At 39.4% G+C, this 21,879-nt stretch overlaps 1 protein-coding gene and 1 non-coding gene across 4 annotated transcripts in view; one reads left to right on the forward strand and one right to left on the reverse strand.

Moving 5' to 3' along the window:
• LOC148419889 (SH3 and PX domain-containing protein 2A-like) overlaps positions 1–21,879 on the reverse strand; it is an 89,883-nt gene that overhangs the window by 22,801 nt on the left and 45,203 nt on the right. For all 3 annotated transcript variants that reach the window (XM_088420779.1, XM_088420778.1, XM_088420777.1), the window contains 2 exons: positions 18,436–18,467; positions 7,364–7,492 (listed from right to left, as the gene is read on the reverse strand). In XM_088420779.1, coding sequence (XP_088276905.1) covers positions 7,364–7,492; positions 18,436–18,467 — 161 coding nt within the window. The remainder of the gene's footprint in view (positions 1–7,363; positions 7,493–18,435; positions 18,468–21,879) is intronic.
• Positions 3,445–3,517, forward strand: trnar-ccu (transfer RNA arginine (anticodon CCU)). The gene has a single exon. It is a non-coding gene; the product is annotated as a tRNA-Arg (tRNA).

The following is a 21,879-nucleotide window of genomic DNA, read 5'->3' on the forward strand; positions in this document are numbered from 1 at the left end:
TTAAATTCCCATTACTTACCTATTTTTTCCTTTTTTTTTCCAAGTGCCTGGTCTAACATGAATATAAAAATGTCTGGTACTAAATGAATGAAAAATTAAAGTACTTATTACATTGGTACCTAATCAAATTTTGACTGATTAAAATTCAGTGCCAAAGTCCTCATTTACTTTAAGTAATTCAATTCTAAAGTAACCAGTTGCTTAATGTATTTAAGTACCATTAGGCCATTAAGTACTTCAGTATGTTAGTACGTTCATATTTGAAGTCATCATTCACTTTAGGTAATTAAATTCTAAATAACAGTTTGCTTTATGTATGTAAGTACTAACATAGTACTTGATTGTCTTATAGTACTTTAATACTTGAAAGTAATCGATTACTAGTACCTCATTACCTCTAGTAAATGATTATTAGCACTTTAATTACCTAAATTTGGTGATTTATTTTTATTCATTTAGTACAGGTCAATTTTAGAATTTTTTAGCCCAAAATCTGAATAAAATAAAATAAAATAAAAAATAAACAAGCTCTTGGGAATGAATGTCTGGACTCTTAAAAGTGTCTTTGCGATAGAACACGTTAATAACGCTAAAAACACGGTAGTTTACAGTATGTCTTCAACGTTAGCGGATCTAAAAGCATCTAAATGCGGTTTGAAACGTCTCAGGATTTTAGTATTTCGTCTTAGATAAAATCTCGTCAATAGACGGTATCATTTATCAAATCATGCGAATGTACTACCAAGAGAGACAGAAACTCAAAAAAAGCTTGGGTACGCTTAAGATTTTTCGTAGACATGCTCTGTCATTTTTTGTCTCCCGACACAGAGGAGCGCCGTCAAATTTACCACGCTTACCCTAAAAAATAATTCAATCCATGACTCAAAATCTATGACCCCTATAGTTTATCTCTAACAGACAGGTAACCTTAAACTTTTGACCCAGTGAACTCGACTGCCCTTCCACCGCCATTGAAGCTAAATACACGCTAATTTACGCGACAGCCTGAAGGAATGAGGTTCGAAACATAAGGAATACAGATGCTTCAGTGGGGCCTTGAACTTCTGCGATTACATTGCGTGGCCTTCAAAGTGACTCCACTACCATTGTCGCAATACCAAATAAGGGCGCAGAATCAACGTCAACTCTCCAGCGGAGTTCCGGAGAATCTAGGCCACGCTTCCTATTAAAGCAGCTCAAATGACAGCTTGGGGTGGCCCGACACCTTACGAACACACTCCCACAACACACGTGTGACTTTTCTTTCTGTGGCCCATCCGTACGTACGAACGGCGCAGGATCACAGGAGATAAATCAAAAGACTTTCCAAACATGCGCTTGCCGAGCCGAGCGCTAAAGCTCATCTCGCCCCATCTCAGCCCGCAGACAGACGCCGGAGACTACAGTACGGATATATTTTTACCATGTGAGAGTAGAGGAGACATCCAGCACATCCATCATGTCGTTCCAAGGGCCGCGGCGGCTTAATCTTCCAGAATTTCCCGCAGGTTCAGTCGGCGTTCAGCCAGCCGGTTGAACCGACATCAAAAGCAGGTGAAGAAAGCTTTCTACCTTCCAGGTTTTCAGCTGTTCCGATCTGCCAAAGCCTTTAGTGGGACGTAGAGGAACATTAAGACAAGTTCTTCTGTCCTTAGCGACCTTTAGGTTGCTCATATGTCTTTGATTACTCCACCCTATTTATTAAGCGGGTGGGGCAGGCGCAAGGCGTACAGTACAAGGGTGGTGCCAGGGGGTCTTGGGGCATTCCTGGAGTTCGTTTGTAATTCATGAGGGCTGATCTAGACTTGGAACTGAGACAAGTTAAACACCGGCTGGTCCTTCGTGAGGGATTCAAGTAGAGTCAAGTAAGCTGCTGTGGCGGCAGGCTTCCGGGAACGTCAAAATAAAAGCTTGCCGAGGTTCATTTTGGAGTCCCTAATATACGTGTTTTCATGAAGCCAGACTGGGATTTTAGATTTGTGTTGCTAGTAAAAAATATATGACAAAGTTATAAAAGGTATTTTGGGGGGATTTATACAAAAACAACCTCCTTAAGGTCTCGACTTTCATTTCCCAGCGGGCAAAAGTTTAAAATTGTAATCAAAGTGTATGAAAAAAAGGGAAACGCTGGACAATGTGCACCCTTGCGAAGACGTTTTTTGAAATCCGACAAGCTAGCTAGTGCGTCCTTTCGGACGAATGACTTGGAGCTCCTCTTATCCAAAGCTGTTTCACGAAATAGTTACATAAATGGACAAAGCAACCGATACAAGTCAAAAACACCATAACGTGACCCAATAGCACCACATTAGGCCAAAGCCACACGGACGTATAGCAGTGCAAATACTTTTCCAACACTGTACAAACATTCTTTTTCTCCCATCATGGCAGGCAGATCATCATGTCATCCCAACATCAACGAATAGTCCAAATTTCATCCTCAGTTCTGGGGTGTCTTTCTTTTAACAATTCTACCTTTAATATTATAATTTCTCACAGGTGTCGAACTCCAGTCCTCGAGGGCCGGTATCCTACATGTTTTCAAACCTGTTCCCTCAAAAACACCTGATTCAAATGATTGGGATCATTTTGAAGCTCCCGCGGAGCTTGCTAATGAGCTAATTATTTGAATCACGTGTGTTGGGGAAAGAAAACCGGAAAACATGCAGGATGCCGGCCCTCGAGGACTGGAGTTCGACACCGAGGACTGGAGTTCGACACTACATTGTAGGTGATGTTTCACAAAATCAGGCTAATATCAACGAGAAAAAAAATCAGCTATGAATATCGAATGATATACTCAATCGCCCAAAACGAACAATTTTAGGGCACTCCGAATGTTCCCTTTTGAGAGGAACACATTTGAAGTTTTGAGACATACTATTCAACCAACCTTAGGAAAATATTCGATATTGACCTCCAACTTCCAGGATGTGTTGAAATACCACTAAATAGTCAATTCAAATGGTCACATTTTCAATAAAAGAGGAGAGTTTTTGAACTTAAGAAGGTTGGTAGCTTAGTTTTGTTGAACATCTCTCACAAAGTGTAAACCAAGGAGAGGTATCCTGGAGGATCCATTAAGCCATTATAACGAAGCAACCTCTTTGAACCACTAACTTTGGCAGGAAACAACTTTTTCCATTTCCCGACGGGTTTCTCCTGTGCTACTCTCAACAAGCAAACCCCACCTCCACCAAACTCCCACCGAGGAGACAAATAAAATAAAGTATGTGTAATCATGCGAAGGGAGTGAAGACAGAATTATTATAAAACACATTTCTAGTACGGATTTAAAGCTTATGATCGGACAGTCTGAAAGCTTTAAGTTTCCTAGCACGGGTCATAATGCTCCTGCGATAAAGCCTTTTTTTTTTCTTTTTTGCAGTTTATCAGCCATGATTTATGAGGTTCTGATTTTTAATGACAAAACATCTAATCAGAGCCCCAGTGGCCTAATGGAGAAGGCACTGGCCTCCTAAGCCAGGGATTGTGGGTTCAAGTCCCATCTGGGGTGGAAAGTTCTATTTTGAATGAGGCCCCGATTCCCGACACTTGGTTCCAAAACGTGAACTGAAATATGATTCGGCGCTGAAACGAGGGCCACGGTGCGAACTATGGTGTCGAGCCGTTTCAGCGGAAAATACCGCTTTTGGCTGGGGTAGTAGGGAAAGCTGTGCTCCTCATAACTTTGACCTAGATTCCCTGCCGAGCCAGTGACATATATTATTTAATCCAAGGTGAGTGACATGAGAACACCCAGTCAGAAAAAGAATAATAAACAGCAGGGCGGACTCAACAGCTGACACAAAAAAAAAAAAAACGTCAATACCAAAATTGTACCGAATGCATCCAAAAAGGCTGTTCAGCAAATTCTCGGCCTGTATCTGTAATTAAAAGATCACTACGTCAGAACACATTAAAAAAGAACATTTTTCTTTTAGGGACTTATCCTGCTTGAGGGAATTGATGCGAAATTAAATGAGTTTTAAATTTCTCGCAGCCACGTGCTTGTGTTAGTGTTGGCAAAGATTCGTGGGGTGATGTCAACCCGACCAATAGAACGGTTTTAGGCTTCGTCCACGCGGGGGCTGTTGATGTTTAACTTGTTGAAAACAAAAACGACATGAACCTGAGACCTTGGTGAATACGTCAGATCAGCAATATGGAAAGTTTAGCATCCCCGCCCCACACCCAAAGATTCTGACTTTTGAAAATCTGAGGTTGGACCGTTTTTTTATGTCAAGTTAGAATGCTTGCATTGGAGTTCTCCCTTTAACCTACATGCAAAATTTGGTAGAGTTCTAAAGACTCTCTCAAAGCCACCTTTGAAGGGTCTTGTCTCAGAATCGAAGGTATTTTGTCTCGGAATCCAAGTATTTTGTCTCGGTCTAGGACAGGAAGGATTTTTTATCAAGACTGGAAGAGATCCTTTCTAGAGCAACTGCCGTGATCAGTGAGAAATGTGTGAATGAGTGTGAAAAATGTGTATGAACACAATAAAATGAATAAAAACAAGAATAAAAATAATAAAAATGAATAAAAACAACAAATGTGCTTACTTTTGAGATTTTTTTTCATGGTTCTATTTCAAAATCATAGTTTATTTGGTGCCGACATCATTTTGGGATATATATGTATCTCAACTACCGTCATGGTCAAGATCATACCAAGTGAGACAGACATTATCGAGACTAAAGAGTATGAAAATTGAGATAAGACCAGAACCTTTGGAGGTCGAGAGTAAGACAAGACCAAAACTGTAAATACACTGTTATTCTGTCTCCACAAACTAAAGATAATTCCATACCTGTCCGTCCATCCAGCCACACACCTACCAATCATATATCCACCAAAAATCCCTAGTCCACGCTGTCCGTGACAGACAAGCCTGAGTAAAAGTTCCTTCCATTATGAGACCAAACCGAGTCGCTGAAAGTGACCGATCAAGAATTACAACGAAGGTCTCAACCTCCCTAAATCTTGGGTCTTGCCGGGTCTCCACACGTTCTCTTGACTAAAACACTCCAGCTGTTCAAAATCTCGTTTTTGTTTTGCTGCTGCTGTTCACGTAAACTCAACAAGACCGCAACTGTCCCAGGGAGCATCCCATCTCTCGCCCAAAGTCGGCTCTAACGGCCTCCAGCTCCCCCGTGGCCCCCAACAGGATATGTGCCAGAAAACGGTTGAATAAATCGCCATCACAAGAAGTATGTACAGTAAGTAGTCCATCGCATTCTCCACGCATCATCCCCACACAGCGGTCAGCTGAAAGGCATGGAATTTCACTTCCTCCAAGGCCCTGGGTCTTGGTGTATACGTCTCGCCGCGGCTCCCCATCGGGCTAAGATCCTACTGGAGCAGTGAGCGAAAACAAATATGTGAACCTGAGGCTCCCACATGTGACACTTCAAAGCGATCCCATGCCACGTTGTTCTGGCTTAAGGCCAGCGTGGTGCGGCGTTTCACTCACACCCATCGTGAAACCCAAGTCCCAGTCCCTTCCTGGTCACTGTTTTCCTCCTCCATCTCGCTTTCTGCGGCATGCCTCTGAAGAACACATGAGTCCCATTACTGTTTTACTGTCTCAGCACACCATTAAAGCTCCGCGTCAAACCCTTGTGGGCCTAAACCTCCCTGGCTCATCTTGCCATTCACGCTTTAAAGCCGCTTTCGTTGTAATTGAGAGTTTTGACCAAAAACATATGGTTTGGTACTCCTGGTGTTCATTAAAAATAACCACCACTTAACTACATTTTTTATTCTCCTGTCTTTAAAGTCTTATTGTCCGATTGAATTTAATTTGCTGTAAAACATTTCATGCATTTGCACATCTTTTTCCTGATGTGCAAAAGATGCCAGTTCCTACAATCATCCCGGACAACATTTCCTGTCTTTAAAGTCTTACTGTCTGATTGAATTGGATTGGCTGGAATTTTTTTAATGCACTTCCACATCATTTTTCATGTCACTGTTCAATGAACTTGGACACATTCTATAGCTTGGACAACAGCATTTGTGATGTTATCTAAAAAAAATATATGTCTTCTGTTTTTGACGTCAATTGAACTCAATTTCCTGTAAACCATTGTATGCATTTTCACATCATTTCCCTGGTGTACAAAATATTTCAGTTCCTATGATCATATTGTACAACGTTAGTGATGGTATCAAACATTTAGATCCTCTTGGCTTTTAAGTTTTATTGTATGATTGAATTTGACTGTAACATACTGTAGGAATTTTGCATCATTTACTTGTACAAAAGGTACAACATTGGTGATAGTACAAAAAATGTCTGTTTTCCTGTCTACAAAGTCTTTCGTCGGAATTTGATTTGCAACAAAACGTTTGCATTTTCACATCATTTCCCAACAAATGATTTCAGTTCCTGCAATCACCCTGGACCACAACATTAATGGTGCTACATAAAATTTGGATTCTACAGTCTTTTGTCTGATTTGATTTTCCATAAACCATTTCATGTATTTTCACATCATTTCCCTACAATGGATTTCAGTTCCTACAATGACCCTGGACAAGAACATTAGTGATGGACTTTAAAATGTGTATTCTCCTGTCTTCAAAAGTCTTTTTGTCTGTTAATTTGGTTTGCTGTAGACCGTTTCATGCATTTTCACATCATTTTCCTCATGTATAATATTTCAGTTACCGCAATCATCCTGGACCACAACATTAGTGATGACATCTAAAATGTGCATGATCCCGTCTTCAAAGTCTTTTTGTCTGATCATTTTCTTTACCGTAAAACCTTCTCATTTTCACATCATTTCCCTGTACAAAAGGTTTCAGTTCCCGCGATCACCCTGGACAACATTACCGATGGTATCTAAAAATTGTATTCCTGATTCGAAAGTCTTTTCATCCGCCGTAAACATTTCATGCCTTTTCACATCATTTCCCGGTACGAAAGATTTGAGTTCCTACAATCACCCCGGACGACATTTGCGATGGTATCAAAAACCCCTTGGCCCCGTCCGCTAACATTTTCCGACAGTTAAACAGCTGACTAAGGACTCTTTGCAGCTGGCATTTGTAAATCAGGCATGACTTTCTGGCTTTCCATTAAAGTGCGGCAGAATAATTAATACAAGTCTGGGAAAGATTCCTCTCGCCAGAGGCGGAATGCTGGCCTCTGGCCCGAACCAACAGTGGGACAAAAACAGGGCTGAACGCAGGCCAGAACGAGACTCCAGATGGGAGCTAAAACAGGATGGACGCGGGACAAAAGAGGTAAGGGAGAGGGATGAATGGAATGTCGGGAAAAAAAAAAATAGAAAAACCGCAAAGTGAAGCTTTGACATTTTTGCTGAGCGTGCCGTTGTTTGTTTTGATCACTCACCGCTCTCGCTCTTCTCGATGACGTCGACCACCTCACCCGCTTGGAGGCTGATTTCCGAAGGCTCCTGCTTCTCGTAACTGGCCACCACCACGTACTGCTCCAGGACCATGGCTTCCGTGGCGTCCAGACCTGGAGTTGACGGGAAGAAACAGGCTGTCAGCCAGCTGCCAGCCATAGGTCCCCTGGAACGGGCGCCGGGCGCCCGTTGCGCCATAGGCCACTTTGTCACTCGAGCTCAGCCAATCACAATATTCGCAGGGCTCGGTGCATCTTCCTGAGATTCTAGCCATAGAGACGCATCCCCCTCCGGCCCAACATGAGGGCCGGCGGAGATGCTGAGTTTCTACACGGAGGTCGTCACCATCCCAAAAAGGGAAGATGGAAAAAAGGTCAAAAATCCATAGCGCCTCACAGAAACCGCCTCATCCGCAGTGTCCGACAATGGCGAAACCGGGTCAGGAGAAGCCGGTAGGAACGTGAACATAGCTGGGATGAGAGCCCCGATCGGATGCCGCGCCGGTGATAAAAGTGTGAGGGACGGGACGGTTGGGAGACGGAGAAAGAAATGGCTTCCCTCGGAAAATAAACCATCTGCTAAAAAGCCTCCTTCTGCTCGGTCGGGGCTGGAACTTGGAGGAAGAGTAGGGGGGTTGCGTACGCCAATCGTAAGTCGGCACCAGAAGCCTTAAATAGAACCAGATGAAGGGGCTGGAACAACACTCGGAGGGACGGACCTCTGTCTCGGTGAAACGTAAGACCTCGGCCTACGGCGTGCGGCGCAGCCAATGGAAATCTTCCTTTCTCTACCTTGGCTGGGTTAACCGTGTCAACACCGGCGCTGACTTAGTTTGTGCTTGTTTTCCTAACTTGATGGCGTTCGTCTCCGAGCCGGCGCCGGGTTCGCCCCGAGTGTCGGAATGCCCTATCGCGAGGCGTGCGCAGATGGATTTTATTTGCCGGCATGCGAGGGAATGTCAGACGAGGCTGCTGCCGATAGCGGGCTGTGCACCGGCGAGGAAAGCCCAGCTAGATCTTCAAAAATTTTGCTCATAGGTGCCGATGACTGAGCGATTTGTTCACCTCTTTAAAAAAAATGCGGTTGCCTTACAGCAGTGCTTCAATTAATTCCAAAAGTCGCTGATGGTAAAAGAAAACATTTCACGCCAACCCTTCTATGAATCAGAGGTGTCCAAACTATGGCCTGGGGGCCATTTGCGGCCCGGCATCCACATTGTATTTGCTGAAAAATACATTTTGCCATGCCCGTGACATTATTTAAAAAAACAAACTAACATAAAACATAAAAATTATATTATAATTATTATTATTTTTATTATTATATTTAGCATTTTCACTCAGCTTGCGAGGACAACATTGTGTGCTATGTTTATGTAAATATGGGTGCTGCCTTATGAAAGATTGACTTCCATTCTTCAGTTAGAATTGATATAGGTAATAGCTGTGTTGTAAGTGTGGAAACACTACCATCCAGTGGTCACAGTTAGCACTACAGTACTCAATTGGCTTCTTTTAGGTAAGCATTAGTCAAGGGTGTCTACATAAAAAAACGTATTTGACCGGAATTTTCATATTTTTCAGCGTTATTACTATTTTAAAAAACGAGAATTCCCGTCCTTGGCACTGAATGAAAGAGTCCACAAATTTTTTTATATTTATTTCCAACGTTGCATTTGAAAACAAAAGTCAAATACTCCCAACTTAGGAAAAGGGGGGCGGGGAGCAAACGAAGCATTTTTTATTTCAAGTGTGACAAACTGCTCGCGGAAAGAGGAAGTGTGTTTTAGCGTGACGAACATATCAATCCAAATGAGCCTTAGCGGTAAAAGACAGCTTGAATTGAACCGACATTTCAGCAAAACAAATGACCTGGAAGAAGCAGTCCCAAAACACACTTGAGACTAATACTTTACTTTTTTTTTTTACTTTTCCAGATTAAAAACGCACTTGTAACCTAATCGTTTGTGAAGGTCAAGTCAGCTCCATCCGTCTTTCAAATCCTAGCGGAGAGTCCGGCATGGGATCACTGCGGTAATCGCAAACGTCACGTTGTATTGCGGAGGACACGAAAAACCGCGCCGCCGCGGACAGAAACACGGCTTCTATTCGAGGTATTGTCTCTTAGTCTTCCAAGTATAATATGACGGTGGTTATATTTCAGTTGACGCAGGCAAAAGTATCCATTTTCCTAGAAGTACAGAAGTGTTTTCACGTTGGCTGATGACTTATTACGGCGGCTAAATAAGGACGCGAGTGCCGCGGCCATTTTTACGGCTCGTAAAATTCTCAACGTACTCATGCGTGTCTTGGCTTTCCTGTGTAATTACTCATTTAAAATGCAGTGGGTTCGCATGTGGCAATAAAATGGCAACTGTTGAATATCTTTCGTTGAATAATATTTACAACATTATTTTCAATCAAAAGAGTATCGCGGGGTTTCCATTTTCAATGTTAACGTTGTGATTTCTGTGTGCTAACTTTGAGTGTGTATGGCTTTAAAATGCAGGGCGGAGCTTGGCCGAGTGAGTGACGTGGACGTCAACAAATGAACGTCCCAAATGTTTTTCTTGAAATAATATTCAACCAATAGCGGCAGCACTGGTAGAAATGCTTGGTTGAATTTTAACGTAATCAATTACATTAGGTAGTTAAGTACCAAAGTAATCGTTGCTCTGGGTAATTAAGTACAAAATAAATTGATCATTTCAGGAAATAAATTCTAAAGTAATTGCTTATTTTAAAGTAATTGATTACTTTAATATCTACTTTAGCAATCGATTACTGGTTAGGTATAGACTAGGACTTAAGTGCTAAAGTATTCGATTACTGTAGGTTATAAAGTAATCGATTACTTTAACACTTCATTACCTAAGAAAATCTTTTCCTTGATTACAAGTTTTTAGACCCTCCATTTGCTAAACACATTGAAAGCTTTGAAAAAAAAATATGATTACCTAGGTTTGAATGTCTTGACTCTTGTAAAAAAGACTGTGATTGGGCAGTATTTTATCATTTTTGGTTCATTTTCTTCCACATCACTCTGGCAATATTTTAGCCAAAGGATGGATATTCCTGGTATTGTGATAACTAAGTGGTCGTGTCATGTTGAACGTTGAAATGTTGTCACCATCTGGTTGAAATTTCAGCTCCCTACTGCCTTCTTTCAATGTTTTCACTTTGATGTAAAGAGCCAAGGGTTGGAAAAAATACAGCATTCGGGTAAAGTACACTTATTTATAGCTTAGATTATTGTTTAATCCGAGCGTCTTGCAAACATATTAAATTCTGAGTAAACAATGCTACTTACAAGCTAATTTTGGTTATGATTGCGGTATGTCCTTAGCAAGCTCAGTTTTTTGAGGCACTTTTTCACGTGAATATTTGGGGAACTACTGTTGTATAGTAACTCGAATGGTTGTTAATGTAATATTTTAGTTAGCTAAATTAGCTACAAAATAATTGACATAACTGTTGTTAAATGATATTATCAATATTTTATTTAGCTAAATTAGCAACACAATAATTGACATAACTTGTTAAATGATATTATCAATATTTTAGTTAGCTGAATTAGCTTTAACTGTTGTTAAATGCCCCGCAAACATATTAAATTCTGAATAAACAATGCTACTACAAGCTAATTTTGGTTATGACTGCGGTATGTCCTTAGCAAGCTCAGTTTTTTGAGGCATTTTTTCACGTAAATATTTGGGGAACTACTGTTGTATAGTAACTCAAATGGTTGTTATCAATATTTTAGTTAGCTAAATTAGCTACAAAATAATTGACATAACTGTTGTTGAATGATATTATCAATATTTTAGTTAGCTAAATTAGCAACACAATAATTGACATAACTGTTGTTAAAAGATATTATCATTTTAGTTAGCTGAATTAGCTTTAACTGTTGTTAAATGATATTCAAAATAGTAGAGAGGAGACATTTGATTGCGGGAAAACAAGTCAATACCTCAAAGCCGAGGAAATGAAATTGAGGCAAAAGCACTTTGCTTGTAAACGTGCCAACCTTGTTCCCGCGTGTTAAATATTCATGCGCTGAGAGTATTCATTTGGAGAAAAGTATTTACTTCTTGGCTTGCATCAGATGGCTCTATTAACTTCTCGCTGTGTTTATGCCTCACTCAGATTTATCCGCGGGCTCGCCGCGAGCGACCGCTAAAAAACTCACCAAAAAGATGATGAGCGCTAAAAAACACGGAATTCACAGAACTTATCAACGGAGTGACTTTTGCGAGAGGAGTCAAATTTGGCAGCGGGTCATCGGCAGCAGATGTGCGGCGAGATTAGCAAAGGTCGCAATGTAGCGCAGATGTACTCGTGTCACCGCATCACAATGCGGCCCTCGGAGGGGGAAAGGTCACCCCGAGAGCTGACATTTCCAAGAACAATTCCTGGGGTTGAGACAACCTTGTTAGTCCGTGTTGTAAAAAGAGCTTTGTTGCGTTCAATTAATCTGTAATCCGGTAGTGTAACTTTTGATTAAAAATAAAGTCCGACGGGAGAAAACGGTGACTGTTTCTCAATAAAAGCAGTTGTAATAAAAATCTCGATGGAGCTACTTATAGTACTTAGCGGTAATGGGGGGAATGGAACAATGCATTAACACCAGTGTGTCAATGGCCTCTTTTGTAAAAAGCCAGATATTTTTTCCCTACCTTTTTCCAAGTGTTGTTCTTTATAAAATATCCCGAACACGGAATGGGAGAATGAAGGCGAATTGTTATTTTCCACTTTGGGGATATACTAATAATTGTACATTATACAATATATATAAGTACAGTGTTACATTACTTTTTTAAGTTTGTTTCTCTGGGTAAATTTCGACCGATTTGGGATATTGCGCCCAACAAAAAAACAAAAGAAAAAAAAACACTGCAAGGCTAAAAATGACAAAACAGGTAAATGTTCAAAACAGAACCATGAGTTAATTTCGAAAGGCTTGCAAATGGGATTTATTTGATTCCAAAGTTTACACTAGGGACCCATATGACCATCGACATGAGGGGCTAATTAGTTAAGCAAATAAATACATAGCCATTCCTTTTATAGGTTTGTTTTTTTTAGCTCTGTGTCAATTTCGACCGATTTATAATATACGTTTAACGTTATGCAAACGAATGACGAAAACACAGTTTTAGCATACTTACGTATGAGAAATATACAGTGCAGTATTTATATTCATGGGGTTTGGTGTGTCAATTGCAATAAACAAAACAACATGGGGTCCATAAGTTGCTTCCTGTTCCAATTCCTTTGCTCTTCATTTGAAAAGAAAACAATACAGGCTTGTCACAAACATACAGGCTTAAAGCAAGCACCATGGCACCATTTTATTTATTCATTTGTTTGGTTAATGTAGTAGTATAAGAAAGGCGGGTACAAAATGGCGTACGAAAGTAATGAATTACTTTAGCTACTTTATTAACGAAGTACACATGTAATTGATTACTTTAGGTACTACGTTGATTGATTATTGCTTGAGTAACTATAATGATCTCTTAGTTTAAGACCGTTCTTCTAAATTAATCAATTACTTTAGAATTTATTTACCTAAAGTAATTTAATAATGTAGTACCTAAAGTAATCATTTACTTTAGTACTTTTTAGTACTTTAGTACTTTTAATACATAAATTACTAAGGTGGTTTTTAATGACTACTTTTTTTTACTGGTATTTCTTGCACTAAAGTAATCAATGACTTTAGGACTTAAAAATAAGGAAACAAAACAAACACACATAAGCATTTAGAATTTCTTTAAATATATTGTATGCTTTCTTGAAATGTCATCCTTGTGGTTTGCATTACACTAAGACAAACGTCCATCTTTTTTTATGCAACGGGGTACAGTAAAATGAAATGAGAGGCATCAGTTATGACTCGCCTTGCATGCACTGAAGTTGAACCTGCTTTGACCCTTACAATGACTCGTTCTTGTTCTGTGAATCTCATCATTGTGTACAAGAAAGTAAAAAAAAAAAAAAAAAAAAAGGAGTGGGGGGGGATTTTTAGAGCCATACTACTCAATGGCTTCTCATTGAGCGAGTCTGGTAAAACAGTGCCGAGTTGTCCAACTAGATTTGCCCTTAACGATTTCCTGTGCCAATTTGGAGTCTGATCCATCAGCAAACACAAAAAAGCTCTTGACCCACCAAGCATCGGTTAACCCTTTTGCCCCCGCCTGAAACACACACACGCTTACACGTGTAAACACTGACAACTACACACATGCCCCATTTGCCCCCCCGAAGGCCTGCAGCTCAAATAAAGACAGAAAAGCTGCACACATAAACACACTCCCTAAGGTTCAGGCGCAACACAGAAATGGTTTCCACTTGCCACGTAAACCTCTTCTCCATCTGCTTTTCACATGCGCTACACCCCCGAGCGCTGCGCCGCGCCGCTTTTTCTTCTCAAACTCGTTCCGTGCTGTTTTCTGACTTCTCGCTTGCATAACGCACACAAAATGTGTCAAACGCTCCCAAATATCACAAGCGGCTGATCCTGGATAGAGTTCAAAGTGGCGGGATAACATGGATGTTTGTAAAAAAAAATAAATGACGTCATCAAGCGGAACCATAAACAGCTAATGAATTACTTTTTAATGATTAGGTATCAGATGAAGATGTTTCTTTCATTTCATAAGCACGAAAACAAAATTGCACAGTGGAGTTTAACCTCAAAGGTTGAAACAATTTTCTCCATTGGAAATAATGCATTGAGAACATCATCAAAGAGGGGCAAATGGAACCAGCACAGACGTTGAACACAAATGGGGCAGCAACATATGTAGACAGAAAATAAACACCCACTGGCACATACTTCATTACTATTTGATTCGTGTTGCAATTATTTTGCTCTTAATTTGAAAACAACAATGAAATGCACAATGTATCAAGCATTTTCACTAATCTTTCAAGGCCAACAAAATATTGTGTACCATATCTATTTAAATATGGGTGGTAACATAAAAAATTGATTTTCATTCCATACTGTGAATTGTATATTGGTAATATCTGTGTTTTAAGTGTTGATAAGCACAAAACCGAAATTGCACGGTTGAGTTTAACCTCAAAGGTTGGAGCAATTTTCTCCATTGGAAATAATGCAATGAGAACGTCAAAGAGATGCGTTGCTGGAACACAAACGGTGCAGCAAACCATGTCGTTAGAGATAATAACACACCGACATCCACATTTTTCATTCATGTTGCAATTAATTTACTCTTAATTTGAAAAGAATAATGCAATGCTCCTGTAAGATCAGTATATTTGTTGCAAAAAGTCTCCAAACCTAATGTACCCCCTAAAGTCCCTTCATATATCTCAGGGACTACCCTTACCCCAATTTAAGAAATGCTGCTGTAGAGTACTCATAAAAAATGTTACAAAAAATAACTTAGCACGAAACTCAAAGGTTGAGGCAATTTTCTCAATTGGAAATCATGCAAATCATCTAAGAGGGGCTAACGGAACAGGCACAGGTGTTGAACACAAATGGTGCGGCAACACATGTAGACAGAGAAAATAACAGGCACATATTTCATTCATGTTGCAATTAATGTGCTGTTAATTTGAAAAGAATGAAATGCTCCTGTCACGGCAATAAATTAGATTTGTTGATACCAACAGAAATCTGTAAAAATATTAAAAGTACACAACCTAAAATCCAACAAGTGGAATTTGTTGTTGCTTTGTTGGTGACTGTAAAACTCTTGAGGAAGTAATCGAATTACCAGGGTGCAATTTTAAACCACTTATTCTCTCTGATCCCCTCAGAAACACTACGAATGAACAAACAAACAAAAAAAAAAACTTAACAGATCGATTGTGTTTAACCGCTAATGTTTCGATGTGTGACGCTTGCCAGGTAAACACACACATCCTTGTCCGCAACCGCTCGCATTCTCAGCAAAGTCTAGCGGGATACTGCCAACGTGTAATTATGGAAAAGCGTAAAAGATGCAAGCTCCAGCAAAAAAATCTCACCGCAGTCTGGTAAGCGGAGCGAGGTCAAGCGTTTCATCGGCGCTAACCGCTAAAGTCCAGCGGAGGTTTACACACCAGTAAACGCATAAACACGTGCAAAGCTCATTAAAGGCTAATTAAGACTATATGATGAACTTTCCAGGGTCGCCTCGGTGCTTAGACGAAATGGGGGCTACGTGACACACACACACACACACGCACAGTGCAGAAATATTTCCATTTTGCAATGGCCCTGGAATCCCTTGTTGCATAAAGCATAATGCCATGGAACATATGATAAATTTAGGTTAGGTTTTTTTTCTTTTCTTTTGGAAGCAAATCTGGTCAAGTGGAGCAAATGTGCATGATTGCAAAAAGAAAAGTCTTTTAGAATAGTCTGTGTGGTCAGCTGACAATCTAGAACTGTCATTTTGAAACATTTGTCAACATAAGACGAGTTTTGACGCACAGATGTGCATTTTTATATCTGCGGTTTTCTTACGTACGATAATTACCGTACCAATAACTACCCGTGCCCAGTGCAACTAACAGCAGCTCATGTTAGCTGAAGTTGTTACGGCATTATTTTCATTTAAGAAGTGAGCAACCTGAACCAACGCCCGAGTCCATTCTTGTTCACGCACAGGAATGTAACAAAAATGGAGAGAACTATGTAAAACTTATTATATTCCAGCTAATTCAATTAACAGTGCACCGGTTAGAAAACACGGAAATCTGACTTGTTTAATCTCGGTCTTTTGGCGTATACACAAAATCATAAACTTGGTGGAGCATGGCTGTTGCACAACTTTGGGTATTTCTGGCAAAATGAACGGGGCAAAGAAAAATTTAAAAACCAGCTTCAAGCGCATTCAATGTTACACTGTGTTGTTCACTGACAGCTCAAAATGTGGGAAATTTAAAATAAACTTAACCTGCATTAAACTTACAGATATAAACACTAGAATTTACAAAGATTAGATTTATTCTGTTTCACTGTAGTTTTACATTGCAGCCAAAAATTTTGTGCGCTCTATACATGGTAACGTTGAAAATATCAGATTAAAACACTAAAATTAAGGTTGCGTCTTATACACAGGTGCATCCTATATATGGAAAATTACTGTAAATATTTTTTTCGGTAATTGAGTACCAAAGTAATCAGCTCAACAATAATAAAGTGTAACCCTAAAGACATTAGATGCTAAATTAATCAAAGGCTAACTTTGTTGGGAAAAGACACAGATGGGAGCTAGATAGCTAGCTAGCGCAAACAACAAAAAATAACATTATTTTATTCGGTTAACCTTTTTGTGTATTTTATAACAGTCCAACATGTTTAAAAGTCACAGTTGTTTCAAAATGAGCAATTATCATAACATTATGCTAATTTCCGTTAGCCTGTCAAAGACGGTTAACATTATAAAGTAGCATTAGGGCTAGCTGACTTTAATTAGGTAAAAATTATGCATTTGACTGACATTTGGGGGTTAAATAAACAACATTTTCATCGTGATTGGGTCTGACAGGTATCCATTGCAATGACACATGAACGCAAAAAAAAAATGTCACTTAACAAAGCGTGTGTGGGAATTGCTAGACGACACATACGCAAGTGACAACTAACAGACACAAATACACTGGCGCAGCTGCTAGCCAAAGCCTTTTGCATTCTTTTATTGCTGCCTCCTACGCCCGTATCCCTATGGTCAGCTGAGTCACTCACACGTTCTTCCTCCTTTGCACTCTCGTCTCACACAACCACCCAACACACATACACACACATGCGTGCACACACACACACACACACACACACACACACACACACACACACACACACACACACACACACACATATCTATCCACCCGCCAGCCTAGGCAGAGAAAATATAGAGGCACAAACAGGTGGTTCATCCAGCGCCCACCCATCATTTTCTTATATTGGGTCAGTCAGTTCAAAAAAAATTGTTGCAATGAGGAGAATCATTTGTCAGACCCCTAAATTCATTTTTTTTTTTTTAATAATCTATGTAAATGTGAGTTGAAGGGAGTGGCTACAACTCCTCATTCTTTATTATCTTCTATACATATGAATTTTTAGGCACCAACAAAATTTGCCTAAGCTAGCTGGTTAGCAGTCAGATTAGCATTAGCATGCTAGCAGATACATTTCAGGTCGTTACCATTTTGTTAACACATACTGTACATATTTGCTTCAGCATTTAATCTGCATTACACATGTAATAGAGTCCTTAAAAAGTCAGACAATGCTTCAACACATTTTCATGAGTAAACTTTTGCATGGAGCTATTAGCTACTATGAGGTCAATAACTTCCTGTTATTCTTGCTTGTCTTCTTGACAAAAAGTCTGGTTATGTTTCATGCTTGTCTGCCCCCTACTGGTTGAAATATGAACACCAACAACCGAGCCAAGTTAGACTGTTCTTACTGACGGGTTATGTTCTCGGATAATACAACCTTAGTGCTTTTTGATAAGATCTTTCCTTTTTTTTTTGTTTTTTAAAAAAGACTGCTAACTACAAAAGTCAATAGTGTTTAAGCACACAAATAGTAGCAATCATTATCAACCATTACAAAAACTATTTTTGACTGACCTGACTTGGTCAACTTTTTATTCTATCGTGCAGCCACAAATTGCGATTTGCAAATTTACCTTTGCATTTATTATTTTTTTTTTGGATGGAATCTATCCTCAGCTGGCTGAAAAACCTAAAGATTCAAATTTTTGGTGATCTTATTATAAGAAAGTAGTCATTTAAACGTTTGCATTTCCACAACTCTATTAAAAAATGTCATTATCATGAATTGACATTAATTGATTATTAATCCGTTTTTAGTTTTGGTCCATAACATGAAAAAAAATACTAAAAAAATGTTTATATATATATATTTTTTTTTAGAATATATAACCAAATATTTTATTTCAGATCATCAGTCTGCTTTAATGGAAGACAACAAAAACCTATATTGTTCACTCTTTAGTGATCATAGCTTTAAAGTTTCCAAGCAGATTGTATTCAAAGAATTTCTAAAAACAGAATCTTACCAGATTTGCGTCTGCCGGAGCCGCCGCAATCCCTGGAACAAAAGCAACACAAGAGAGGCATGGTCATATTCAATCCTGAGCTCTCAAAGCCAGATGAAGCATTGATATAGCTTCATTAATCCTGTATGTGAACGCGGCTCAATCTATTCGTGGGACGGGACCAAACCCACTTTGGGAATGCATGTTCAACTTGTCACAATATCAAATGGAGAACACGTAGGAGTGTGTGGTGGGTCTCACCAGTCAACAAGTTGTCATTAGAAACAAATAGAAATACGAAAAGCGAGAATCTCAATCTGGAATCTTAATCTGTCGTCTTCTTAAAAAAATGGTGACAGTGTTTAAAGTAGTATTTTAACTTCTTAATAGTCATTTAAAGGTTACTAATGCAGTTTACTGAAAATATTTGTGTAAAATACGTTTTGAGCAGTAACAATAAAGTTGAACCACTAAAGATGTTAAGTCAAGATTTAAAACCACACGCTAGATAGCAAAGAGCACAAACAGCTAATGCTAGCAGTCGTTAGCATTGAGGGTATGTGTGTATGTGTAGCATTACAAACAAAATCTTTTCCAAATAAAATTTTTAACTTTAAAACAACAACTTCAAATGTATTATTCTTTTTTAAAACAAAACAGTACAAGATCACAATTAATAATACAAAAATGAACATTACAATTAATCATAAATGATTTCAAGTTTTTCATTCTGCTAATTTTTATACTTTACAAAATCATCTCCCGGGCCGGATCAAACCCGTTTGCGGCCTGCATACCGTATGTTGGACACCTCTGGTTTAACCACGATAGATGTTACAAGTTAAATCAATAAAAGACTAACTTCGATGCAAAGACACCTATAGTAGCTAGCTAGCTAATTAGCGGAAAGCACTAGCTAATGCTAACCATTGCTAGCATCAAAGTGACCGTGTATTTGGCTAGTTTCCAGTCAGTTATTTCTCCGTACTCAAATCTATGTTTTAGTGATATTTTTCCACCCAAATGATAGTTTTACCCATTTAACATTATTATGATTCAACCTGTTGTACGGTTATTCCCCATTATACTGACGTTTATTCGTACCACCGAAATATCGCAGCTTTTAAGTGACAATTCATTTGTTAATGTTATTCGTTTTACACAACATAGGTAAGTACAAATTTAGCTTGATACGATTAGGTAAATAATGAAAACAGTAAAAAAGAAAATTAATATATGGCTTTATATGTGTTTGTTGTTCCACATTTGTACTATAAAAGTTGCAGTTGTTTGAAAGATTACGATTACTGTAACATTATGTTAATTTCCGTTAGCCTGTGGTTAACATTAGAAGCTAGCATTAAGCAGACTTTCATTAGCTAGAATTATATGGTTTGGCTGAACATTTTTGGTGGTTTATAAGCATTTACCGTGAGTCGCCCTGGAAGGTATGCAGTTCATTAAACCGAGCTTCACTATCTGTATAAGTTGCCTATGTGCCTCAAGGAACTGAAGAATTGCCCAGTGAATTCATGTTACTTCATCAAAGTACACTTAGATATTTTGGACGAGCATTGTAGCGTGAGGCGCAACGGGTTAGCATGGTAGCATGCAGAGACACTGCGGACTGATGCTAATGTGAGCTGACACCTGGCGCTCTGCAGCGGTACGGTCGCTGGGGCCAGTTATGGATATGAGGGCATATTTGGAGAGAACTTCTCTTACATTTGCATGCTTGGAACAACGGTTTCATTTTTTGCTAGTTCTACAAAAACTCAAATATTTGCTTGACCCTTACTTGCGGTTCAGTTTCCATCCCCACCTTGAATATTCTGGGTCAGTTCTAACCAAGGCTAAGAATATCCCCAAAATATTAGTAAAAATTACTAGCCTGTTTGAAAGTAGTACGCACATTACCGTAATTACCCAAATATAAGACGCACCTGTTTATAGGACGCACACTTAATTTCAGGGTCAAATTCTGGTTTTCTATATTCCTAATTTATATTCCTGTTGCAGGTTATTGAGTTTCAGATTCCCCACATTGTGGACAATCAGTGAACGCGGCACCAGTATAATGTTGCATGCGCTCGAGCCGTAACAACCTCAGCTAACACGAACTGCTTTTACGGCAAGAATATGGCAGATATAAAAACGCACATCATACAGTACACGGGGAGAATACGCGGCCTGCCAAACCTCTCTATTTTAGTTAAGCAGGAAATGTTGCAAGAGGCCAGTCATCCTTCAAAATAAACTGTACCATAGCGAAAAATTTTAACGCAAACGGCCTTGCTATGTTTATATTTCGAAGTTTCTCAACTGGATTTTGTCCTCTCAGAGTAGCTCTCGATGTACTACCAAACACAGCGTTTTTGTTTCTGAATTTCAGCTGATTTTTTTTTTTTTTAAACTAGCAACTCGCCAACATATTAAGATAGCAATCGGTCATCCGGAATTTAACTCGTTCATATACGTAGTGTCCATATACGGCTTTCAAAAACAGCTTGTAGTGATTAGCTTTCAATGCTAAAAATAATGAATGTTCTAGAGGGAAGAAAATGATTCGGGTTCATCACACGCAACACTTAATGCTTGAGTAACATCCAAACACGAACTGGATTCATGTGTTGGTTAAGATAAAGTCACTCTTGGCCGACTCCCACTCCGGTTCTGGACACATGGACTAATCCCGGAGGAGACATTCCAAATGACGAGCGTTAGATAACGGCCCAGTCCGGCTTCATTAAAAAGACATTCTTTAATATTAAAACAGGGCCGCCGCAAAATATTGAATTAGCTCGTGACATCGAAATGTTTCCATTGGCTCGTAGGGAAGACGAGAAGTGGAAATGATGCATGAGAGGCGTAAACATGAAATGACGGACGTAACGTAGATGACCTGCGAAGTGAGCATGCGATCTCTAGCGCGGAGCAGGGAGGACATTCTTCCCGAGAGGAGGACAAAGAATGCAAACGCTGGCTCGCTGCGCCTTGTTGCAATCAACACTTGAATCTGCTGAGTGTGCCAAATCATTAGCTGCGTGGAGATTACGCATAAAAAAGTTTTATCGCAAAGTGACGTTGATTCATCTCAGGTTGAGGTTGTTTGGAGTATCAGTCAATCAACGGACGTTCCAACTCGTAATATAAATCAGCATGTCTGTCAAGCTATCGTCCTCATGAAGGGAGGATTGTAATAGGATTATATTGCGTGAGGTTTATCTCAGTTTTTGCTGGCGAGTGATTTTACAGCAGAAAACCATTAAACTGTCAAGAATTCTTTATGGCGGACGTTTAAAATAAATTTGGTTGGTAGGTAGACAGGTAGCTAGTTAGCCAACTAGGGAGTTACTGTAGTTAGCGTCGTTAACTATGTAGACAGACAAGACAATGAGAAGGTAGTTGGGAAAATGGAAGGATGGATAGTATGGTAACCACGTGAATGGGTGGATTGAAAGTTAG

The sequence above is a fragment of the Hippichthys cyanospilos genome, chromosome 8 (genome assembly GCF_059441005.1).
Source record: "Hippichthys cyanospilos isolate Australia breed blue-spotted pipefish chromosome 8, RoL_Hcya_1.0, whole genome shotgun sequence".
NCBI lineage: Eukaryota > Metazoa > Chordata > Actinopteri > Syngnathiformes > Syngnathidae > Hippichthys > Hippichthys cyanospilos.